Below are 22,500 nucleotides of genomic sequence, written 5' to 3'. Positions count from 1 at the left end.
TTTGAATCCTGGCTTACAGGACTTCAAAGTAACCTTTCCCTTAACTGTGAGGAACCACAAAGGGCAGACCACCACAAGGGGCACAATTTTCCCTACAATTTGGGATTGTTGTGTCATGGGACTTATCATCCTTTAAGAGACCAGAAAAGTCGTACTATTTTCATCACAAAGGTGTCCTCGAGTATTGGCCTGGTTGGGGGTTGAACATATGACCTCTCATTAAAATGTTATGCAGGGTGTTGTGAAAGTTGGCAAGGATTGCTTAAGTACCCACAAACAGCTCTTTATCAGTGCAGTAAGGTGGATTTGTTTGGTAAAATGTGCTTTATGTTATCATTTTAGGACTGCAACAAGAGGACAAGTAACAGAACTCTTAAATGGTATCTGGAAAACCGATGGATTAAAGGGCTTCTATAGAGGATTGACAGCAACTTATTTTGGGATAACAGAGACTATGATACATTTTGTAATTTACGAACACATAAAGGGCGAAGTACAGAGGCATCATTTGAAAATGCGTGGCACCAATGAACCAAATGTCGTAGACTTTATTCAATTTATGATGGCAGCGGCAACATCAAAGTGTATAGCAGCAGTTATTGCATATCCGCATGAAGTTATCAGGACCAGACTGCGACAACAGGAAGTTGATGGAAAAAGAAGATACCACTCGTTTTTTCAAGCTTTCAGTAAAATATTTCGTGAAGAAGGCAGAGTTGGACTTTATGGGGGGCTTGGGACTCACCTGCTAAGACAAGTTCCAAACACTGCAATCATGTTTCTTACATATGAAGTTGTAGTGCACTGCTTGGGTGGAGAGGATTCTTTGTGAATCAACTCTGTTAAGTGAAGTACTTTTTTCCACTAGTGATGTAGAGAAGGTAGCTATTTATGTGTTCATTGGCACTGGCAAGAATAATTATTTAATCAATTATATGAAAGTCAATTTTAAAAGCCGTTTCTTGAAAGTTAAGACTCTAAAAGATAAAAAGGTACTGCAGATGTTTTTTAAGTAATCTTTTGATCTCTTCCAAAGACACTAAAGTTTTCTTTGTTCGTGTGATTCATATATTTAATGTACTTTTTGAGTAATCTTTCTCTTAAATTTATAAATTATTGTTTTTATTCTATGTAAATACTAGGTTCCTACATCTTTGTACATAAAAGGAGTAATATAGTACATATTAAGTATTGTAATCGTATCAGAAAAAAAATTATATTTTACAAGTTTTATTTAACAGACAATTAAAAATGAGTGAAAACAAAATCACTTTCTAAAGAAAGTGATTTTGTTTCATCCGAGTAATCCTTATTACAAAACAAATGACAGATGCTGTGGGCTTTTGTTTTATGGCTTCCAGAAAAGGGATGTTGACAAATAAAAGATTTGTAATGTTATCCTTAAGAGATTATAGAGTTGTCATAGTATAGACCCTATGCAAAAATGGCTGCCTTTAAATTATTCTTTTGTTCATATTCAAAATAGCCCAACTAACCTCGTTTTTGAGACAAAAATTCTAACGAATGTGTTATTCCGAACGAGGTTAGTTGGGCTATTTTGAATATGAACAAAAGAATAATTTAAAGGCAGCCATTTTTGCATAGGGTCTATTAGCCTGTCTGGCTAGTGGGATATTTTATCTCACGATTATTTAAACACTCGTGGGTATGATGGTGTTGGCCGTGAGTGGGTCCCAACTGGCATGGGGACTAGTAGTTTTGAATTCACTTGTGGCCAAAACACAGCGAAGCAATTGTAGATTTACTCCCGCGTGTTCACATAATCCTGTAATAAAATATCCTGTCTACTGTGCTTGCTATCATAGTATTTCAAGTGGATGCTTTGTCTTTTTTGGAAAATCAAAGGCTGTCATCTCTTATGAATAACATTAAAGTTACATGGCCCAGTTTTATCCTTTGCTTTGACTTTTTGTGGCATTTCAGCTGACAATGAGAGTAAGAGCCCATATTACATGTAAGAGGACTTGGAAAAAGAAAAAAAATGAGTTTGTGACAATGTGCGTGACACTTTAATTGATGTTAAATTTAGGATAGTTAGTGCTGGAGAGTCACTGCCTTAAGGCCCACAGACCGATTTTTCCCACGTTGCTAAGGAAGTGAAATGATACTTCCAGTAACTGACGTCATCATATCACGAGCTGACAAGAAAACCCACTCACAAGCTAAAGTCACCACATAAACTGTTGTTTCCATCGAAGGTTTTTCCTTGTCCTTCCTCTCGCTCGTTCTCAGATCAACTGCGCATGCGTAAACGAACTGACTTCCGGTTTGAGAAAAAAAGCTAAATTTCCGGCGGGGGAGGGGAAGTGCCAAAAGTGCCCCACCCCAAGCCCGCCACTGCACCAACCCTCTCCCGGTCAAGCATCTAATCACAATCCAAGATGGCGGCACCAAAAACCTGATTTATCTAGCGTTACGCGCCAAAGTAACGCCTGCACTGCAGGCTATGGGCCCTTAATTTTTTTGGTTTTATCAACGGAGTTGATAATGTAAATTGGCCACCGTACAGAGATTCGAAAAGCTGACGTTTCGATCGTTAGCCCTTCGTCAGAGCGAATCAAGGTATTATGGGTTACGTGTAGTTTTTATAGTAGAGTAGGAGCTACCCTATTGGTGGTAACATGGCAACGTGAAAAATAGGAATTATACGTTAATACCGTGAGGATTAAGGGTGCCGATTTGAAAGATGAATTTTTGTTCCAGATTCTTGCGGCTTTCCGTCGTACCTAGATGTAGGGAAAGGCCGCAGATAGCCATGTGTCTTTTGGAGTGGTTAGGCAGATTAAAATGGCGAGCGACTGGCTTAGATTCATCCTTGTCATTTTTCTCAATAATCGACAGCCATCACTACAAACGTCACAAAAAGATAAGAATGACGGAATTCCATTCACCCTCACTTTCCATCCTCATAATCACGCAGTCAAAAGCATCATTCTTAGTAATTTTAAATTACTCCAAAATGATCCCGAGACTGGTAGAATCTTTTCGCAACCTCCACTTATTTCATTCAAACGCGACAAAAATGTAGGCAACTTTTTAGTTAGAAGCGCGCTTAAAACTAACGAGCAACCCGGCACTTTCAAATGCGCGCGCTCACGATGCAAAACTTGTCTTTTCATTGTTAACACTAGCAGAATATCGGGACCTAAGCGATATGTTAAGATCACCGATCGTTTCACATGTACCTCCGCAAATGTCATTTATTGCATAACCTGTACGTTATGCAATAAATTATACATTGGTGAGACAGGTAGACGACTAGGTGACCGATTCCGCGAACACCTTCGCGATGTTGAGAAAAATTACAAGGATGCATCTAAGCCAGTCGCTCGCCATTTTAATCTGCCTAACCACTCCAAAAAACACATGGCCATCTGCGGCCTTTCCCTACATCTAGGTACGACGGAAAGCCGCAAGAATCTGGAACAAAAATTCATCTTTCAAATCGGCACCCTTAATCCTCACGGTTTTAACGAACGCTTTTCATTTAACTAATATATTCCTATTTTTCACGTTGCCATGTTACCACCAATAGCGTAGCTCCTACTCTACTATAAAAACTACACGTAACCCATAATTCCTCGATTCGCTCTGACGAAGGGCTAACGCTCGAAACGTCAGCTTTTAGAATCTCTGTACGGTGGCCAATTTACATTATCAACTCCGTTGATAAAACCAAATTTTTGTATACTACTTCCCCACCGACGCAGCACCACAGTTTCTTTAGAAACTACCCCTTCATTCATTATGGGCCCTTAAGACTGTTTAAGTTAATTCCCTTCAAAATGGCGTACTATCCAGATTTCATTCAAACTTGGCACAATTGATATTCGTGCACAGGACATTCAAAAAATGCAATAAAAAGATGGGGTCACCGTGCTTGTTTTTGCGCTGCAAGCCCTTTATTCTAAATGTTTTTTTTTTACCTAATTACGCAACCGGAAACATTGTTGTTATATAGCTAAAGCTACTAAATATTACTAACTTGAGCCTACTTGTTTGTCCGGGCTAAAGTCTTTCAGTAAAGAGATTTCAAATATGCGGCTTAACTGCAGAATACCCTGCCACATCAAAGCGGTACCCCTGAAAAGGTTGGATACGAGTTGGAAAGCCAAAAATGGGGGTGGATACGCGGATTGCGAAGTCGTTTTCATGGTTCCCAGTATTTATCCTTTCGGAAGGGAAAAACGAAAGAGCAGAGGAGATTGATGTACATGCATATGTATTTTTTAAAGTACGATGCTCGAGCGAAACAGTTAGTATAGGTAATCACATGATTTCAAATGCAATTTGTAATAAATAACCGCGAGTAAATTTTTCAAAGACGACCAAAATAGGCCATTTCCGAGTTCATGTCTGCCTCCTCTTCAAAGCGAGTCTTAAGTACGAAGTCTTTGTGATGGTAATTAGTTCTACTTTACATATGAATGAAAACTAATTTTCACAACAAAAACTTCGCACTTAGACTCGGTTTGAAGAGGAGGCAGACATGAACTCGAAAATGACCTATAGGCCGCTTTCGAAAATACCATAATACTCTCTGTTCGTCCCTCCAAATTTTGCATAAGCATTGTTTTTGTTTTTCTCTTGGGACCATTGTAAGTCCTAAGAGAAGCTTATGCAAAATTTGGAGAGTCAAACAAAGAGTATTATGGTATTTTCCGAAGTGTCCTATTGCACGAGCCTGTAGGGCGAGTGTAATTATTTTGTAGTCTTCAGTAGCACGTTACTGTCTCCTTATTTGAAAAACAGAGATAAGTGGTACGTTTTTTATTGGTGGGGGTGGGCCGGGGTATTTTAGAATTTTTTTTCCAAAAAAGTCGTAGCCCTCCCACTTCCTGGAGTGGATTAATGCATGACCCTTCAAAAATACCCAAACAAAAACATCTGACCCTCCCCCGCCCCCCTCAACCTATCCAAGACAAAAATAACTGGAAGTGTTAACCATGTTCATCTGCGCACAAAGTAGTTAATTGCGTGACGTGTGATTGTACGGTGAAAACTTGAAAATAGGCAAGGATGTTCGAGGAGGAATAGAAAGAGGGAAATGTGCTTGTGGTGAATGCGAGGATTTCATGAGTTCTGATGGAGCAACTTGTGGCTGTTTGCCGACTCGCCATTCTAAAAAGGATGCCCGCTACTCCTCTGACTCAGTTGATGGCACATCGGCTGAGGTGCGGGAACAAGTGAAATTACAGGTCCAGAGAAGTGGAAAGATAAAGACCTAGGGTGGTTCCCGAACCCAAAGGGCGAATATAGTGATGTAGTAGATCGAGTTGTCGGTTCAAGTTCGAGTAGCTTAAGTGACGAATCCTCACCGGAGACTGATTTTATACCAGAACCCTGCGCGGAAACATCAAAATATGGGCGAAAGCGGGCACAGGTCGAGAGAGACAAATATGTTTAATAGTTGAGAGAAGATAGTTTTTTGATAAGTAAATTTTTCGACACTTGTAAAATAATTTAGATTAATCTCGACTGGTAGCTTTGCTTGTATATACAAAATAGAAGCGACATGGAGTTTTCAATGATTTTAGAGACTAGTGATACGTAGAATTTTTTCTTTTCTTTTATCACATAGATAGCAAGATTTATGTAGATACCTGATGTTTGCACCGTGTATAAATAAAGTGATGATGAGACAACAGGCAGTCTAACAAAGAACTTTTCACTAAACTAACCTATTTTGACGGGTACAACACCTGAAAAAACATGGGAGCAACTGACCCCATTGTAGGTGATGCATTGCAAGTTGAAAGAGTGATGTTTTCCGGATTGGTGACTAAGCCTTTGTGCCAAACCACGGATCCCACCCCCATTTCCACTTTCAAGAGAGAATTGCTTTCTGCATACATTCTTTATTATGGTGGCTTAAACCAGTTTCAACAATAGGTCATTTCCGAGTTCATGCCTGTCTCTTTTTCAAAGAGAGTCAAAGTGCGAAGTTCTTCTGACGGTAATTACCGGTAGTTCTACTAAATTTATACATATGAATGAAAACTAATAAGAAAGACTTCATAAGAAAAACTTCGCACTTAGACTCGCTTTAAAGAAGAGGCAGACATGAACAAGAAAAAAGCCTATTTGTAGGGGATTTCTTATTACAAGGATTACCTTTAAACACTCTTTCACTTAATAGCAACATTTTGGTACCATATGAAACACTGATAACTGCTTAACAGGATGCACATATTAATATGACATAATAAATTACCATGGCAACAAAAGAACCATCTAAAAATGCCCTATATTTTGTATTTAAGCACTTATATCTCAAAAACGAACTTGGTGACCTCCATTTTTTATTGCTGAAACGTGATATGCATTGCTAAGATGAAACTCTCTGCAAAGTTAAAAAAAATGCTCTGGAGCAGATTCAAAGCCATCTTAAATTTTTCCAATTGTGAAAGTAGCTATGAATCCGCTCCAGAAAATTGTTTTAAACTTTGCAGAGTTTTATCATAGGGTGCTAATCACTTTCCAGCAATAAAAACATGGGGGTAACCGCATTCATTCCTGAGATACAGTCAACTCTCTCTTAATGGACAACTCTGTAAGATGGACACCTCTATAAGACGGACACCTGCTGCTGGTCCTGGCCGTTTCTTAGTCATTTTACTATAACCAAACTCTCTATAAGGCAGACAATGGACACTTTGAAATCGCCAACGGACACGTGCGAGGTGCTGAACGTGACAACCGAAATTGTATTGTAATCTAAAACAGGTAGGTTTCATTCAAGTAAATAACTTAAAACAAACTTTAAACAGACGCGTATTCACTGTACACAGATTCAGCATTATTATCTTAAAATTCCTGGGGTCACGTTACATCGACTCTCTGTAAGCCGGACACCTCTCTAAGACGGACAGCTGAGGCTGGTCCCGATGGTGTCTGTCTTAGAGAGAGTTGACTGTATATGCATTGAAAGACATAATATAGGGTGTTTTTAGATAGCTCTTTCGTTGCCATGGTAACCTATTACGTCACATTAATGAGCACATCTTGTTATTCATTTATTGGTGTTTCATATTGTAACGTAACATTGCTCTTAAGTGAAATAGTTAAGTATATTCAATCCTTCCAAATAGTCTAGTTTGTTGAAAGTGTCAAAACTGGTTTGAGCCTCCTTAAATACCCATCCTTTTTGGGGGGACAAAATGAACTTCAGCCAAAGCACAGTTGAAAAACTTTCATTGAGGTTCATACAATAAGCAAGTAACTCATAACAACATATCATTCTTTGCAACAATAAACAAGGCTGAAGATATTCCAACGAGAAAATCCATCAATGTTCCTTTCATTACTTATGTATCTCCTTGATTTTTGACACACCATGTTTGTGATTGTTTCTTCTGACCTCCGAGATTCAAGCAATATCCCTGTGACGAATTGTTGGAAGAAGGTTTAGCACGACACCAGGTTGACCTACTTGTTCCCATTTTGTCATCCTTAATTCACTAACCCTGTTTCTGAAAAAGTAATCAACTTGACCCAGTCTTCAACTGCCACGATAAGTGGAGTAGGAAAAGGGGCTGAGAAGTAGAGGTACATGATGGTGTTGAGATGGGTCACTGACGAGGAACACAATCTACAAATGACAGGAAAATACAAAGAAGCACAATCAAAATTTGGCAGCACATCGGCTAGGTAGTTGGTAAAGGAAAGGAAAAAAACGAGGAAAGAAAGGAAAGAAAGGAAAGAAACTTTATTTAAGTGTCTAATCTTCTAGCGCCGTAGAGCACTAATCGGGGACACTGTAAATTGAAATTAACAAGTTCACGCAAATCACTGGAAAAAGGAAAATTGAGTGGTGGGTGGTGTTAGGTGGTGTTTGCAAGGGAGAGAGGGAGGGAAGCAGAAAACCACTGGTTTGCTAGTCCAGAACTCTGACCCCTGAGGCAATAATCAATATTACTACTCTCCATGCTGTGAAAAGGAGAGTTTTCTCAGAAACTTGACAGAAGAATTTAATATATATGTTTTAAATATACTTTTAGCAAGAATGGAATTACCTCAACATATGGATAAAAGAATGAAGACACTCCAGTCTCCTTGAAATAAGCTTCAGTCTCAAACCTCATCATGTATTTACCAGCCATAAATTGCTCTTGAGACAATAGATTGGAAATTCTCCCATCAGCATTAGTAACTCTGAAAATTCAAGACATACAAACATTTGCTCAGTATGGTGGAATTCCTCTCTCTGTTACATAATGAAATTATTGTTAAGTTTATAACTTCAAAATGAGTCAAGCTGGTTAGGAATTTTTTCCATTAGCCATTGTGTGATATGCATGCATTTCTTCTGCTTCACCATTTTTTCATGTTTATTATTAATAAGTAATCACATGATTTTTCTCGTGCAATTTGGAATAAATAAGCACTTGTTAATTTTTTCAAAGACTACAAATTGCACTTGCTCTACTGGCTCGTGCAATTTTGGTTGTCTGAAAAAATTTACTCATGCTTATTTATTCCAAATTGCACGAGAAAAATCATGTGATTACCTATACAAGCGAAACCGCAATGAAACCTTGAGGAGTGGAGAAGGTAGCTCTTAGATGCTATATCAAAGCCTCCAATTGCAATTGACATAAAGAATAATAAAACTATGATTTATTGCTTTGACTTGACATCCAGTCCAGTAGTTGTTGATTCCCTAGAAATATCATGACTTGTACTCGATACAAACTGGTATTTGCCAAACGTCTTTCAAAAGTAAATCAGTCCCTCTCACCCTGTGGCAATATGCTTCCACATGCGAGTATCTGGTCTCAGTTCTTCAAAGTATAGTTGTATTTGCACATTCCTGGCTGGGATACCTCTTGCAGTATCCAACACATGAGTTGTCACGGGGCTCCCTGTCATTAAGCCTTTGTCACTGCTGGAGCGCTGTTGACAGTTTCAAGAAATGTTCGTATATTATTCCTCTGGTGATCCCAATTTATGGTGAGTCAACTTATTATATAAATAAATGCCGTAACGTTGACTTGTACCTTCTAAAGGAAAAGGTAGAGTGGGCAATTTTTTACACTTTTAGCTTGCAGTGTTAAAATTAAGATAACGTTTTGGATAAGCAAAATCAAGAAGGAAAAGGCTAAAAAATACCCGGATATAGAGGTGTTTTTCAGTTGTGGCTTGTAATGCATGAAGTGGTTGGGGCTTTGGGAATGGTTACAAAGAATTTGGAAAATTGGAGTGGATCCAAGAACAGAACTTCTGCAGAGGGGTGCATTGCTTGGAACTGCAAAATATTGCCATAAGTTCTACAGGTGATAGCTTTTAATAATAATAATAATAATAATAATAATAATAATAACAACAACAACAACAACAACAACAACAATAATAATAATAATAATAATAATAATAATAATAATAACAGATTTCTATAGAACTTCTACAGTTGTGCCCCCAGCACTTTACTAACATTTATTATTGCAAATCTAGGAGCCACAAAACTTGCAAAAGTAGTGAGTTGATATGATTTAATGCACTACCTGTTGATCTTTAGCTAAAACAGACTTTCTTTCAGGCTTTGGGGGTGATTACGGAAATTTACTGAACTTTTTGCGAAATTTCTCGTAGATAAGCCGCACCCCTAGTTTTGGACAAAATTTGAAAGCAAAAAGATGCTGCTTATCTACTGGTGCCAATGAGACTTATAGATTTTACTCTGTCTAATGCCAGACGATTTTACTCGTCAATGGGGAACCCCACAGGGGTGAAAGGGTTAACAACAGCTAGGTTCACTCAAAAACTTTGTCCCTTTCACTCCAGTAAGGGCCAATGAGACTTATAGATTTTACTCTGTCTAACGCCAGACGATTTCACTCGTCAATGGGGAACCCCACAGGAGTGAGAGGGTTAATAAATTACTGTAAAATTACCAGTAGTACTCAAATTGAAGGTCATAAGAAATCTTAAAAGGACAAGTCTTTAGCCTGGATTTAATTTTAAAAAATGTTATCTGATGTAAAAGCACTTGATTTACTTGTTAAATCTTTCACTGATACCATTAAATTTTATATTGATACCAATATTAAGTTGAATTGATTTTAAGGAAAAATTATTTTTTAGCATTCAAGCAGAAATAAACTTTAAACAATGCCAAACCAAATAAAGTTTCTTTTATAACTTAAAATGAATTTTGTGAAAAAGCGAGGCTGTCCAATTGCCTTGAGCTTACCATGGTGCGCGATGAAGACGATGCCATCGTTGGAGCTGTTTGACAATAGACAACTTTTGAACCCATGTGTCCTGGATAGTTATCTACAACACGCACTGAGGATGATGATGGGTGAGGTAAGGCAAAACTGCCATCGTTATTTTTAAGTGATGAATTGATGAGTGGACTGTGCAGATAATGTGAAGAGCATGTTTGAAGCTGACTCAATCTGTAGGCTGCAAGTGATGACTGTAGTTCTTTCTGATTAGAATAGTACCGCATTCCAAGGAATGGCATCTCTGTTGGGCTCACTGGTTTTAATTCTGTTTGTTTTTCACTAAAACTGAGGTTGGTGCTGTTAGAGGTTGGGCTTTTGTTGCTGCTCGTAAGTGCAGAATGACTTGAACAGACAATGCCCTTTTCAAGATGGCCTTGATCCCTACTTGAAACTGCGCTAAACGCTGATGAACCATGTTGGGTGTCACCATTTCTTGACACAGATGTTTCATCCGGACTTGAGACACGATACTTGCCATTAACTGACACCATGGTAGGCCGCTCATCGCATGTATCCCGAGGGAGGATAGGTTGATATTTCTGGGAAGCTGGCAGAGATACTAGCGTGGTAATGAGTGGATAGTCATCTACAAGGCTATCCAGAATTGCCATGTATGTACCCCTAATGCAGTTGTTGGTGTAAATTCTTGACAAACGTGCAAGTTTTGACATATTAGTCATCATCTCACCCAATGAATTGTGACCAACGGCTGCATTTTCGTACCAGACGGGGTCATCTTCACAGGCATGATGTTTGAATGAAGCTTTGGGTCTCTGCCACAGGTATAAATTCATGGGGTTCAACTTTGAAAGGTACTTGAGAAATGAAGACACAGGACATCTTGGATTTCCTGACAGGAGAGGGGTGAGAATAATAATTATTGCACGAGACAAGAGCAAGAGTGGTCACCCTGCCATATATTTCAGTGAAAGTAGGAAAATGTAAAATACCTATAAGAAATATCTGCATCCAGTTGCTAACATGCTTAAATGAATCGGTCTTAATCTGCTCAGATGTACATTTAGTGCCACTGTAAAAACTAGCAAATGCCACAACAACTACTGGGCAGACGAAAAAGAAAATCGTTTTTGGAACTTAGGATGGTCATTTCATCCTTAGGAAAGTGTATTTCCAGATTTTTCATTGTTAGTTGTAAACAAACCTTAGGATTCATTCAAGTCCTACTGTAATGATTAGGCGTCAATCAAATCGAAACTTCAACGTCCTCCCTCCTCGCACCGGGGGTACCTGTACCTGGGGTGGGGAATTTCACCTTTGCCTGGGTGGGGCGGGGAAAATTGAACCAGAAGTGTCAGGTTTCAAATGATTTTTTTTTCTGTGAGATGGGTTTGTCATGGGGAGAGGCACAGGCAATTGTAAGACAAGACCCGGTGGAAAAGAGACATTGTTGCGGCCCTATGCCCCATTCGGGGCAATAAGGACTAATATATGTAGCATTGGCTTACAAAATAGATATTCAAAAGTTGTCTTCAAAGGAAGGTCTTCAAAGGAATTTTGGCTGCATAATTCATCTTTGTCATACTTTAGGGAAGATATCATTGATGTCACCTATTGTGACAGTCATTAATGTGCCAATCAGAGCATCAATGGCTGTCGAAACAAAAGATCTTTTGTTCCTGTGGTTTGCAAATTTGACTAACAAAAGGAATGTTTGTAAACAGATATCTTCCCTAAAGAGTGAATACAATATGGTACGTTCCCACTCCTCTATTTCATTGTTAAAGCTGTATGTTTCTGTTAGCGGTAATCAACCAACAATAAACAATTTAAAATACATGTAGTCGTAAACGCTCTAGGCTCTGTTGTTGATAAGTACACAGTACCCTTGTTAAACAACCTTTGCCATGTTTCGGAGTTAGAGCAGCTTACACTTGCTTAGTGACATTGTCTGACTTAATTCGATTTGAAGTCACTTTTAACAGATTCAGTATTAAAGTTGGGTTTCTGTAGTTGCTCAAATGTTGCCATGTTTATACACTTTATTAAAGATGACAGGAGCCGACTACGATTGTTCTTTAGCAGTGTCTGACATTTGCAGACTGCAGACTAACCCTAAATCACAATTATTGAAAGCTAACCGTTTTAAAACGGGTTCTTAGACTTAAACACTGTTTATCAGCGCTATTTGTAACCAGTCTGCAGTCTGCAAATGTCAGACACCGGTTCTTTTGTAGGTTTGACAGACAAATCCAACGATAGGGTAGCGCATTTGAACACTATTTTGGCACAAGGGGGAGGGAATTTAAACGCTCCAGTCTTCAAAAGTTCAAACGCCCGGGGTTTGCCCAAAGAGGGGGGGATGTTCACGTTTCGAGTTGATTGACGCTTAAGAGATATCACCCCGATGCGTCTTAACATATGCCCCTGGAGTAACACTCTTCCTTTCACAACCATTGAAACACAAGACTCTCTCTTCAGCAAGAGTGGAAATTTAACTTGAAAAAAATCCTTTAACAGAGTGCAAATCCTACAATGTTCTTGCAAACTAAACGAAAAGAAAATCCCATTGACAGCTTGCGCACGAGCTCTTTTGACAAGTCTTTCAAAAATGACGACAGCTCCAAAAATTCGTTTTTACAACCAATTTGGACTAGTAATACACAAAACAGGGGGATTTTTTAAACAATTTATCTTCTTCTGGGATCGCTTGGATTGTTTTAAGTAGTTTCTTTCGAGAAGCAGTTGATGAGAGATTTCCCGCTTTTTCTGAGACGCGTATTGAAGACATGACTCTGCTACACATTAACTTACCTGGTTTTTCTTTCATCTTGGGGCATTTTCCTTCGGCAAAAACGTTTTCACAGTGTGACGGGTTTGGATATATGTATTTCAAACCTGTGCTAGAATCGTATCCGATGAGATAAGTATCTCGAGTTTGTTCTCTCACATTACTGCGATTGCGTTTTCCAGGTAAATACATGAGAAGGTCAAAAAACACTTTGCGTTGAAGACCATCGGCGCTGAACGGAGATAATACATCACTAAGATAAAGCTTCTTCAAATCGTCAGGTCCGATGTCGGAACGGTTCACTTCACCTTTTCCTTGTTTGTTTAGCTTTATTACCTGAGCTTTGAACACTTTATTGGATTCTGTAAATTCAGGATCGTTTCTAATATCTATATTCCTCTGTTGGGACTGTAAGTATCGGTGAATGCCAAAACGAATGCTTCCCAACGCTGAAGACTTGTAATAATCCCCGTTCTTTTTTCGCGCTTCGACGTAAAACTTGCGCAAAAGGTCATTCAAGGCTTGCTTGTCAAGGTTCTCAAAGTTGACATCCATACTTTTCTCTTCCATGTAGTCTCGGAGAATTTTAACTGCATTTTTCGTGGCGCGCCATGTGTTTTCGCTGCAAGAACGATGCTCCAACAATCTTTGGATATCTTCTTCAGAGGTTTCACCAAATCGCGGCAGTGAACTCTCGTCTGTTGGACTTCCAAGAGAGCTTTCTTCGCTGTCAGCATGATTTTCAGAGTTTTCAAAAGGTTCGACTTTGACTTCGGGGAGAAGTACAACCGAGCTTGCTTCTTCGTCCATTGTCAGGTGAGACTAGAGTCAAAGATTCGCGCTTGCCAAAATTAACCTCAAGACTTTGAAACCAGGCAATATCGGTGATGTCACACAGAAATGATCAACGGTTAGTTATTTCAAGCACAGACAAGTAACCGTTTTCTACTGAACGCATTCACGAAGAGGAAAGAGTTGTTATGCTATAAAAAACTGTATGAATTCACGATAAGACCATTTTTGAAAGCCGTACTGACAAAAGTAAAATCAATTGCAATTGGAAACAACATATTACCGACGTTACCAACTGGTCTGATATCGTGAAACTTATTTTTGTGGTGTACGAGTTCAACAGCTGACATCAAACGCTTACTATTTGAGTTGAGTGCAATTAATATCGGTCGTTTTCCGCCGGGTATCTCCAATAAGTAAGGTCAATTGATATAAAAGGCCCTGGAGATTTTTTGCGAAAAACCCACCATACTGAGTGGGCATACCATCAGACTTTGGCATGGTGTAAAAGAATCAAATCCTAAATGTTAAAACAAAGCTGGTATTCAGTTCTCTTATTATTGCCTACTACGTCCCTAGTCTATATCACCTCACATCCAATCTTTATATCATAACTGTCATTAACTAAAAAGGAAGACAAGTGACTCTGAATGCAATGTATTAGCATATATACCACTTCAAACGTGTGGTAGAGGTTTTTCAAAGATTGATATCGGCTACGGAAAGCGAGAGTAAAATTGCACAATTTGAACAATATATTAAACGATATATTTAAAGTGATAAAATTTCTGATTACGGTCACAGAAACTTTCAAACGCGTTCAAATTTGTTTTTTTCTATGGTGTTTAAGATTTTCCATTTTAAGAGAACGTTTAATGAAATACGGCTTTTAAAGGTTTAGTGACAAGGGGGTCAAATAATGTTATTGTTCAAAAGCAATTAAAAGATCGTTTCAATGTAGATGATACAATATTTTTACAAGATAAGAGTCTAGATATTGTACTTGAAAAAAATACCCAGTTGTACCTAACGCCAATGACCGCAAAAGCATTCGAAGGAATAACTTTTCCCGAGTTTCGTCTAAATATTCACTGCATCTTTGCAAATGGCGCGTTTTCGTAAAAGAATGTAACAAACATTAACAAAGGTTATATCGGCACAGTCTGTATTTATCTACGGTACTTTTTCTTGCGCTCTTAAAAAGAGGAATACGGTCAATACACGTCAAACTTGCACGCCGTTTTCAAATATGAAACGAAATTATAACGACTTTCCTCCGTGGGTAGAATAAAACCATTTACTTTGTAGATATTAATCTCACGTATATTTGCCACAGGCTAAACACAGCAATTCGCAATATTTTAAGGGAGTCGAGAGAGCTAGACAACAAGAGCTACGTGAAGTGGAAATTATATCTGTATTAGTTGTTATTTTTGGAAAAGGAACCGAAGTGTATGGTCGTGCGTTCGTTAAGGTATAAGGCCCACGTATGCCTGCATTGTTACTTGATACCAGCCTGTTTAAAGCAGGACTGGAATAAAATCTTGTGGGTATTTTATAGGAATATCGATCGCAAATAAAAATTGAACCAACGAGAGGGTAGCCTTTAATAGTTGTGCAATCTTCTAGTGCCCGCCTTTTAGATCGATTAAATGCGCCACTGAATAGTAAATATCTGATTAAAAAAAATTAACCCTTGATCGCTTAGTAAGGGTTGTCATTATCTCGTCAGAGACAAACAAGTAAATTTTTCTTCAGTTATTTGCATGACGTTATAAAGCTTAATATTCATTGTCACCAATTTTCACTGCCAATCCGTTACATAACTCGCGATTTTCTATGCAATGTTAAAAATGAACAATTCTTTCACCATAAATTCTTCCAATTTCCTGAAGTACAAAGTTTGCGCTGTGAGGAATTCATCGTAAAGTTCCTTCACGTTTCTTGTGTTTTGACCAAGTTATCCTTTTTGATTCACAGTTTTTTCCTTGCAGTACCTAAACTATACCTAATATATTAATGGGGACAAAGATTTGGACCTCAAAAATCGTTCCGATATTACGTAAGTATCGCGACAGTATATTCCTTCGTCTATTCGCAAATCTCAAGGAAAGGCTTTGAGCCCTTTTTTCCTTTCAGGAGGCAATTTTTCTCAACTAAAACGGTTAGTTACACAATGCCTAAGTTAGATGAACGAAACAGGCGGACAGAAGTAGTAACGAATAATAATAATAATAATAATAATAATAATAGAAGAAGAAGAAGAAGAAGAAGAAGAAAGTGAGAAAAGTTGGAATTAGCTTCAGAAGTGCCATCTTAAGAAGCAGACCCGCGAAGGTCTTCTAATTGCAGCGCAAAGTCAATCTCTGAGAACAAAGGCGATCAAGGCAAAAAATTGACAAGACAGGAGGATTCACTTCGCAGATTATGCAAAAAGAGTGATGAAACTGTCAACCATCTTCTGATCGAATGTCGACAGGTCAACATAGAGGGCGGAGAGAAGTGGTTCGAGCATAGCCCGGAATCAGTTGTTGAGAATGAGAACGCGAAGATCCTATGGGACTTCACAATAGACCAGATATTGTAGTGGTCGATAAGAGGAACAGAGAGTGTCAGATAATTGACGTTGCTTGCCCAGGAGATAGTTACATCCTGCTGAAAGAGGAAGAAAAAACCAACACGTATCGAGACCTTGCAGTGGAGAGGAAGGTCTTATGGAAAATGAAAAAAGTGGCTGTCACTCCGGTTGTAATAGGAGCGTTGGGTAGCATAACGGAGAAGTTCGAGGGCTATATGAACAAGATTAATGTGGGCCTTGGGCCATACATAGTGTAGATGACAGTCTTGCTAGGATCCGCAAGAATCCTAAGAAGAGTCCTGCAGTGGCCTGTTTCTCAAAAGTCCCGAAACTTTTCGGGCCTCTTTCGGGTGCCACAATTCCCTTTATATCTTCGCAGCGCCGAGGTTCTAAGCCATCAAACTTCGCAATCCTCTTTGTTTTTCCTTCATCAAAAACGTGTTAAAGGATTAGGTTTTCAAACTAAGCAGATGGCAGTTTGACGACTGGCTTTTCGGGCCCGAAAAGTTATCGGGACTTTCGAGAAACAGGCCCCAGGAGTGCTGAGAATGCTTGTTGCAGTCAGACTGGAGCTCACCTGTGATTGTGGATGGAAAAGGATTGTGGAGGTGTTCTGTAAAATAGATGTTCTGCAGGGGGTGTATCTGCTGGCTGTTTAAAGAAGTATTGGGAAGTTTCTAGGAAAAAGATTACTGTTGTGCTGGCAAATCGTTTTCAATCTGCTTGGGCTTGCGATCCTCCTGGGTGAAATATTTTTGTGACGGTTATTTGGAGTCAATGTACCCTTTTTTTTTCCTCCCCCCACCCCCCAACCGACGGCTAAGTCCAATGTCTTTTCATGCTATGCCCATTTTTGCGTATGCTGCATTCAATTTTAATTTTTATACTTGCTGGCTGGAAAAATTCTGCCCAGCCCTGCTGGCAAACGGAATTTCTGGTCTGTTTCTGCTGGGAGTGAAGAACAGATAAAAATTTCCTAGCAGGTATAGGAATTGCTCCAAAAAGGCTAATTTTCGTTTATTTTATGGCCATGATATATTTTGATGAATTTTGAAGAAATGGCTCGTTGGTTTCCCCTAAATATGGTAATTTGGGTTTTAATAGACATCACTGGCTCCTGCACGAGTTAATGTTCTCAATAATAATAATAATAATAATAATAATAATAATAATAATAATAATAATAATAATAATTTTTCTTTCCTTTAGTTTATCAAATCTATAATACTAAGAGTTGTTTAAATTTTTTTAATTTTTTTAATTTTTTATTTTAATACACATGTTTATAGGAAACGAGAATTTTTTTAAAAAAAAATAACTATTATTGCTATTATTAGAATTAGTACTAGTATTTGTATCTCTATAAGCCTAATACTTGTTTTAGAGTTCTTTATTTGGTTTTTTCAGTGTGTGTATTTTTAATAATAATAGTAATAATAATAATAATAATAATAATAATAATAATAATTAAATAAATAATCTTTGAATAATAAAAGCAGGTGTGATTTGAGGACCAGACAATACCTGGTGACAGTAGAATTGAGGCAAAATAGAAAAAATCACTAAATACCAGGACCTGAGAGTGGAGATTGAGAGATTAGAGAGCTTATGGGAGACGAAAGCCATGGTAAAGTGCCAGTAGAGGTTAGAGCATTGGGAACAATGCAAAGAGACCTTGAAAAACACCTGAGCACAATGGGACTCAAAATCATGCCAGGACAACTTCAGAAGGCAATACTACTGAGAAAAACCTCGTCAGAACGAAGGGCTAACACTTTGAAACGTCAGCTTTCCAAATCGTTCACGGTGGTAAATCGACCTTTATCATAACGTTTCATAAAACCAAATTTTCATATTTCCCTCGATGCTGCCACAGCTCTGTTTTGATTGGCTTTTTCAACAGTGGATGTGCTGAATCTCCCATGGTAATCATTCTATAAATAAACCTACTCAGGAAAGGGTTGACTCCTTGTTCAAGTATGGGAGACAGAGGACCCCCTTCCCCCCCCCCCCCCCCCACTTAATGTGCTCCTGACAAAGCATAATCATTACAACTTTTCACCCACTCGATGAAACTAAGAATGAAGATAATCCTCTGCCAAATTACTATGTAAAGCAAAAACAACACTGCTGACCAGAGGGCCCACATTCCGTTTATGCCTGGGTCCAGAGTGGGGTAAAATTATGAATTTCTGTGCCCTCCCTTTTCTCTGGGGGGCAAAATGGAGTGAAAATAACAGAAAGTCCCCAAAAGTTCCGCTTATGTCCATAAATGCACCGAATTAGATGTAAACCCAATTTTGACATCCAACAAAAAGTGTCCCTACAAATCTGAGCCTTTGCTACCTATTTGCGACAATAAGGTAAAGGTTTGCATTATTTTTAGCTCAGGTTAAAATATGCAGCTGTTTATCCTTACTTAAGGAGTAGCATTTGGGAACACTTTTTGATGTTAATTAACAATTAGACCCGTAGCCCACGAGGGCTACGGGTCTAATTGTTAATTAACATCAAATAGCCCATGAGGCAAAGCCGAATGGGCTATTGACCCATGGCCCAACTAGTCAGACAGAAAAGGCAATAATAAAGTTAGCAAATGTAAGTTGAAAATATATTTTTTTGGGAATAAAACGAAAGAAAGTGTCATGCTTTTCGCTACTCGAGGACTATTACTAATAGTCCTCTAGTAGGGTAGCCAATTAAAATGCAGGATTTGCATCAGTCTTCTAGTTGGGTGATACTAATTGTGTGTATTCCGAGACAAGAGTAATGTAATGCGAGGGGACACTTGTGACGCATATTGAAATCGGAGTATCTCATTTGTAATGTATTGATAACCTTTTAACAGCAAATAATTCTAGTTTTCATACCGGAAGCCCATCGCGGGCTTACTTAGACTCATGGGAAATGTGAAACCATGCCCTTTTCCTGTGTGTCATGGCGTGCGAGTGAAGTAAAGTTTACTGTTGTGTTTAGTTCAATCTGTGTGATTCGCTGGCCATTGGTACGCAATCTTTACATCATTAGGGGCATTTCTGAGCATATCTAAACGTCCCTGCTGAGGCCATGGTTGGGAGATGGCAGGGGCTTACTTTGACAGGTTCATAAGCTATGTTGGTGACTGTTGATCATCAAGGGTGTTGGGGTGGTCGCAGAAGCTGATGGTGCCAGGAACAAAGGGTCTTCAAGATCACTCAGCCAGGGGTGCTAAGGTCGACTAACGGGGTGTTTACATGATACTGGTACGAGTTTCATTCTGGTGCGAGTTCATCCCGGTTCTTACTTATCGCTCTGTATTTGTTTACATGATACCGGTGAAAAATCTCATACCAGTACAACTCATACCGGTATGAATTCATCCCGGTAGTTGTACCGGATCGAAATTCTCATAACGGTATGAAAAGTTATACTGGTATCATGTAAACGCTACATTGACTCCCATTCCGGTACGAGTCGTCAAGTCGTGGTGGACTGGGACTATTGACGCATGCGTTGTATTTCTAATAGCAGTACTTCATTGGACGCCATTATTGTTTTGGTTCATGCGTCACCCCTGTGTCAATATTTGTGTCGTCCATGTAAACGCGGTATGAAATTGACAACTCGTACCAGAATGAAACTCGTACCAGCATCATGTAAACACCCCCTAAAAAAAGGGTCCATGCGATCTTTTTCTTGTGAGAAATAGTTTACTGCCCACGAAGAAAGCTTTTCCCGAAAAACGAAGAGCTTGCTATTTTGGCCGCGTAAAAATTGTTCGAGAACAAAACGGTAGATTACTCTCAGGAGCGCTTCGTTCGTTTGGAAACTGGAGCTTCATCGACGTACAATGTGGCAAAAGGGAAATAACCTCACCTTCCTTGTGGTTATGTGATTGTGTATAGTTGATAACCTTGCGTTACTCATAAGCAATTCCCTAATTTCGGCTGGGTGAACCATACAGTTCAGGACATCCCCCTCCGATTTCCCCTCCTGATCGTCGGATTAATCAGCGGACTGTCAGCGGACTACTTTTAAAATTTCTGAATACGACTACCGATATTTCAGCGGTTATAAATTCAACCAATACACTTGACATGTATCTCCTATTATAGTGTATTCATTATCGCAGAGGATGGCAACCTCAAATGGAGTGAAATCTTGTGCTACAAAACTGAGCAAAGCGGAAAAGAAAGCCCTCAGAAAGCAAACGAAAATGATCACTTGTCTTCGTAGAAAGAACGGAGAGCTAGCCACTGTCTCAGAAACTCCAACTTGCCACTTGATGATAGGAAATGGAGGGTTGATGTGCGGTGTCGAACGCAGTCAACTTGTGACTTTGTTTGAGAAATTTGGAAACATCCAACGCATTTTAATGTTTCCTGGACAGTCATTTTCATTTATCTCATTTAAAGCCGTGAGCGAATCTGTTAAAGCCATGGACACGATCCACGGACGACTTTTGGATTGTCCGTCAGAATTCCCGCGACCGGAAACACGTTTCTATCTCTCGTTTCTTGTTGGTGTACCGGATGACGTCACTGTTGAGAAGCCAGTCAAACCAGATGGCCTAATTTTAGTGGAAGATTTTTTGAATCATGCGGAAGAAGAGGAACTGATCCAAGCTCTCGGATGGGTTAATGATGGAAGTGAAAATGGAATCGAAGGCACAGGTCTGAAAGTATGGGACATTCCATTCCGAATCTACCCCCATCCCCTGCTACCTGGGAGGATGGTTTAAAGTACACATCACTTTTCATTACCAAAGTTTTACTAATGCTAAACATAGGCTTCATTGAGCTTTAAAACAATGTTTAGGCCTACAGGTAGCCAATTTGAAGGTTTTGGGTTGCTTTAGTTTAGGTAAAACAGTGAGCTGTAAGGAGTGACCTGTGAAAAGTGATCTGGGCCCAGTTGTTCAAACAATGGATAGCGCTATCTACCGGATAAATCACTATCCACTGGATAAACACTAGCAAAACCAGTAGTGCGCTATCCAATGAATAGTGATTTATCCGGTGGATAGCACTATCCACCCTCTGAACAACTGGGGCCTGTACTTTAGCCCCGCCGTACCGGGGATGAGGTCTGGTGCAATTTGTTAAGACTACTACCAGGAATCAATTCCAATTGATGACCTTTTTCCTGGTGACCTGTTTTCTTGACCAATGGAGATATGTGGGATGGGGCTGCATGTTGTTTGCACTGTCTTTCATTATTCAGATACATGTATGCTATCAGTTAGTTATCTTCGAACTAGACAAGGCCTAAAGGCTTAACAAAGGGTTACTTCTGGGCCCTTTTGGTTTGTTGCTTTAGTTGATTCCACGCGTGTAATAACTCCCTATTCTTAGTGCCAATATTTTCATGAAATCGGCTGTACCAAATTTTCTACCTGATTTTAGTACCCTTGGGAATAGATCATTAGCCCATGACTTCCCGGGGGTTTAATTTGCTTATTTAAGATTCTTTATTCTGGTCTTGCCAAGTTACACACTCTGCCTCAAGTAGCAGAAATTTTTCCCTCCTCCCTCCCCTTCAGCAATATTTGCTCCACCTTCCTCACTATCTTGCGACCTCCTGTCTAGTAGGCTGAATATTGCCTCCCATATCTTAATTCTGCTAAGGTAGTGAGTGTCTGTGTTGGCATTGAGGATGGTTTACTATCTGCAATGTTACAATAATATTTTGTGTATACCACTATGTTTTTGTCATCTACAGCTAATAAACAGCTTCGTCATAGGAGAGTCAAACACTTTGGCTTTGAATTTTTATATGGGACAAACAATGTAGACAAATCCAATCCTTTGACAGATGGCATTCCTAGTGTGTGTGACTCAGTGGTAGAGAGACTTCAGCAGTATGTTCCCTTCAAACCTGATCAGATGACGGTTAACGAGTATAAACCAGGCCAAGGTGTGTAATATTCTTCATACGTTAGATTCAGAAGAGTCTTGAGCTTGTATAGCTTACTTCTGGATGTTATTCTAAAACGTTGATTTTCAAGGAAAGGGGAAAGCAGGAATACCCAGTGCAACAACCCTGCTTTCTTAAAAACAAAGATACAGTGTAAAAGGCATTATCTTTAAGCAGTAGGGGAATTTTTCCATGTTTACATAGCCTCATCTAAACACGAGGGGGAGTTGGGAGAA

At 39.1% G+C, this 22,500-nt stretch overlaps 3 protein-coding genes across 3 annotated transcripts in view; 2 read left to right on the top strand and 1 right to left on the bottom strand.

Moving 5' to 3' along the window:
- The window catches only part of LOC138000219 (solute carrier family 25 member 36-A-like), a 5,351-nt gene extending 3,438 nt beyond the window's left edge, over nt 1-1,913 (top strand). The window contains exon 5 of the mRNA XM_068846471.1: nt 343-1,913. Within this exon, the coding sequence (XP_068702572.1) occupies nt 343-832 (490 nt within the window). The 3' untranslated portion in view covers nt 833-1,913. The remainder of the gene's footprint in view (nt 1-342) is intronic.
- A 5,285-nt stretch (nt 1,914-7,198) lies between these two features.
- Nucleotides 7,199-14,103, bottom strand: LOC138000218 (uncharacterized). Its single transcript, XM_068846470.1, has 5 exons — nt 13,023-14,103; nt 10,214-11,100; nt 8,762-8,916; nt 8,037-8,175; nt 7,199-7,612 (listed from the first exon to the last, which is right to left on the bottom strand). Exons 1-5 carry the CDS (start codon nt 13,807-13,809, stop codon nt 7,523-7,525), a joined length of 2,058 nt encoding a protein of 685 aa, XP_068702571.1. The 5' UTR covers nt 13,810-14,103; the 3' UTR covers nt 7,199-7,522.
- A 6,359-nt stretch (nt 14,104-20,462) lies between these two features.
- LOC138000217 (alkylated DNA repair protein alkB homolog 8-like) overlaps nt 20,463-22,500 on the top strand; it is a 7,208-nt gene continuing 5,170 nt past the window's right edge. Inside the window, exons 1-2 of the mRNA XM_068846469.1 lie at nt 20,463-21,021; nt 22,070-22,264. Of these exons, the coding sequence (XP_068702570.1) occupies nt 20,484-21,021; nt 22,070-22,264 (733 nt within the window). The 5' untranslated portion in view covers nt 20,463-20,483. The remainder of the gene's footprint in view (nt 21,022-22,069; nt 22,265-22,500) is intronic.

This window comes from Montipora foliosa, chromosome 4 (genome assembly GCF_036669935.1).
Source record: "Montipora foliosa isolate CH-2021 chromosome 4, ASM3666993v2, whole genome shotgun sequence".
NCBI classification, from domain to species: domain Eukaryota; kingdom Metazoa; phylum Cnidaria; class Anthozoa; order Scleractinia; family Acroporidae; genus Montipora; species Montipora foliosa.
This window is presented reverse-complemented; position numbering and strand designations above follow the sequence as displayed.